The sequence below is a fragment of the Sciurus carolinensis genome (assembly GCF_902686445.1).
Source record: "Sciurus carolinensis chromosome 19 unlocalized genomic scaffold, mSciCar1.2 SUPER_34, whole genome shotgun sequence".
Lineage (NCBI taxonomy): Eukaryota > Metazoa > Chordata > Mammalia > Rodentia > Sciuridae > Sciurus > Sciurus carolinensis.
The window spans coordinates 2,236,943-2,238,058 of record NW_025920112.1 but is presented as its reverse complement, the minus strand read 5'-3'; the positions used below and the strand labels follow the sequence as shown (position 1 = coordinate 2,238,058).

General features: G+C 61.3%; 1 protein-coding gene across 1 annotated transcript; it reads right to left on the bottom strand.

The window, feature by feature from the left end:
* LOC124973473 (olfactory receptor 2T27-like) lies at positions 1-636 on the bottom strand. The gene has a single exon (XM_047537392.1). It carries the CDS (start codon positions 634-636, stop codon positions 1-3), a length of 636 nt encoding a protein of 211 aa, XP_047393348.1.
* Positions 637-1,116: the final 480 nt, after the last annotated feature.

Genomic DNA, 1,116 nt, shown 5'->3' with positions numbered 1-1,116 from the left:
TCATCCCAGCCTCTCTCTGGGGTGCGGAGAACAAACAGTGGTCTGGTTCAGCTTCGCTGACGAGTCCCTGCAGGAGAGCTTCAGGAGGGCGGGCGCCTCGCAGGAAAAGGGGTTGATGTCCTGAGAGGCGCAGAAGGGGAACTGCATGGTGACCGGGGTGAGCAGGAAGCCATCTGCAGACCCTCCCAGCCAGGCTGCCACCACGATCAGCAGGCAGACCCTGTGGCTCATCAGGACCGGGTAGCGCAGAGGGTTGCAGATGGCCATGTAGCGGTCATAGGACATGAGTCCTAGGAGGAGGAACTCTGCCCCTGCCAAGGTCAGGCAGAGGAAGTGCTGCACAGTGCATCCTGCAAAGGAGATGGCCCTCTGGCCCGTGGCCTGGTCCAGCAGCATCTTGGGCACGATGGTGGAGATGTACAGAAGGTCCATGAGGGAGAGCTGGCTGAGCAGGAAGTACATGGGGGTGTGGAGCCGTGGGTCTATGCGGATGAGCAGGATCATGGTGGCGTTGCTGGCTATGGAGGCCACGAAGACCAGGAGGATGAGGGCAAAGAGAAGCCAGGGGGCGCGGCTGCCGCTGAACAATCCCAGGAGGACGAAGTCAGCGTGCAGGGAGCCGTTGCCCCACTCCATGGTACTGCAGGCTGCACGGGAGGCGGGACAGAGCTGGAAAACACCTGGCTGGTTAGGGCATCACGATGGGGCCTTAGACAGACCAAGGCTCACGGCTCTGAGCTCAGGAAGCTCAGAAGAGCAGCCTGAGCAGTGTCACCCCCATCAGCATCACCCTCTCAGGACCAGGACGCCCGCCTGCGACCTTGCCCTGGTCATAGGTCATGGTCAGAGGTCATGACGCAGCAGGTCCATCTCCCCTGTCACCCCCATCAGCATCACCCACTCAGGACCAGGACGCCCGCCTGCGACCTTGCCCTGGTCATAGGTCATGGTCAGAGGTCATGACGCAGCAGGTCCATCTCCCCTGTCACCCCCATCAGCATCACCCACTCAGGACCAGGACGCCCGCCTGCGACCTTGCCCTGTAACTCAGAGGTCATGACGCAGCAGGTCCATCTCCTCTGTGTAAGGACATTCATCTCTCTCTCAACACCGTCC

Coding starts and splice junctions, on each gene's coding strand:
- LOC124973473 (XM_047537392.1), bottom strand. CDS start 636: ATGGAGTGGGGCAACGGCTCCCTGCACGCTGACTTCGTCCTCCTGGGA.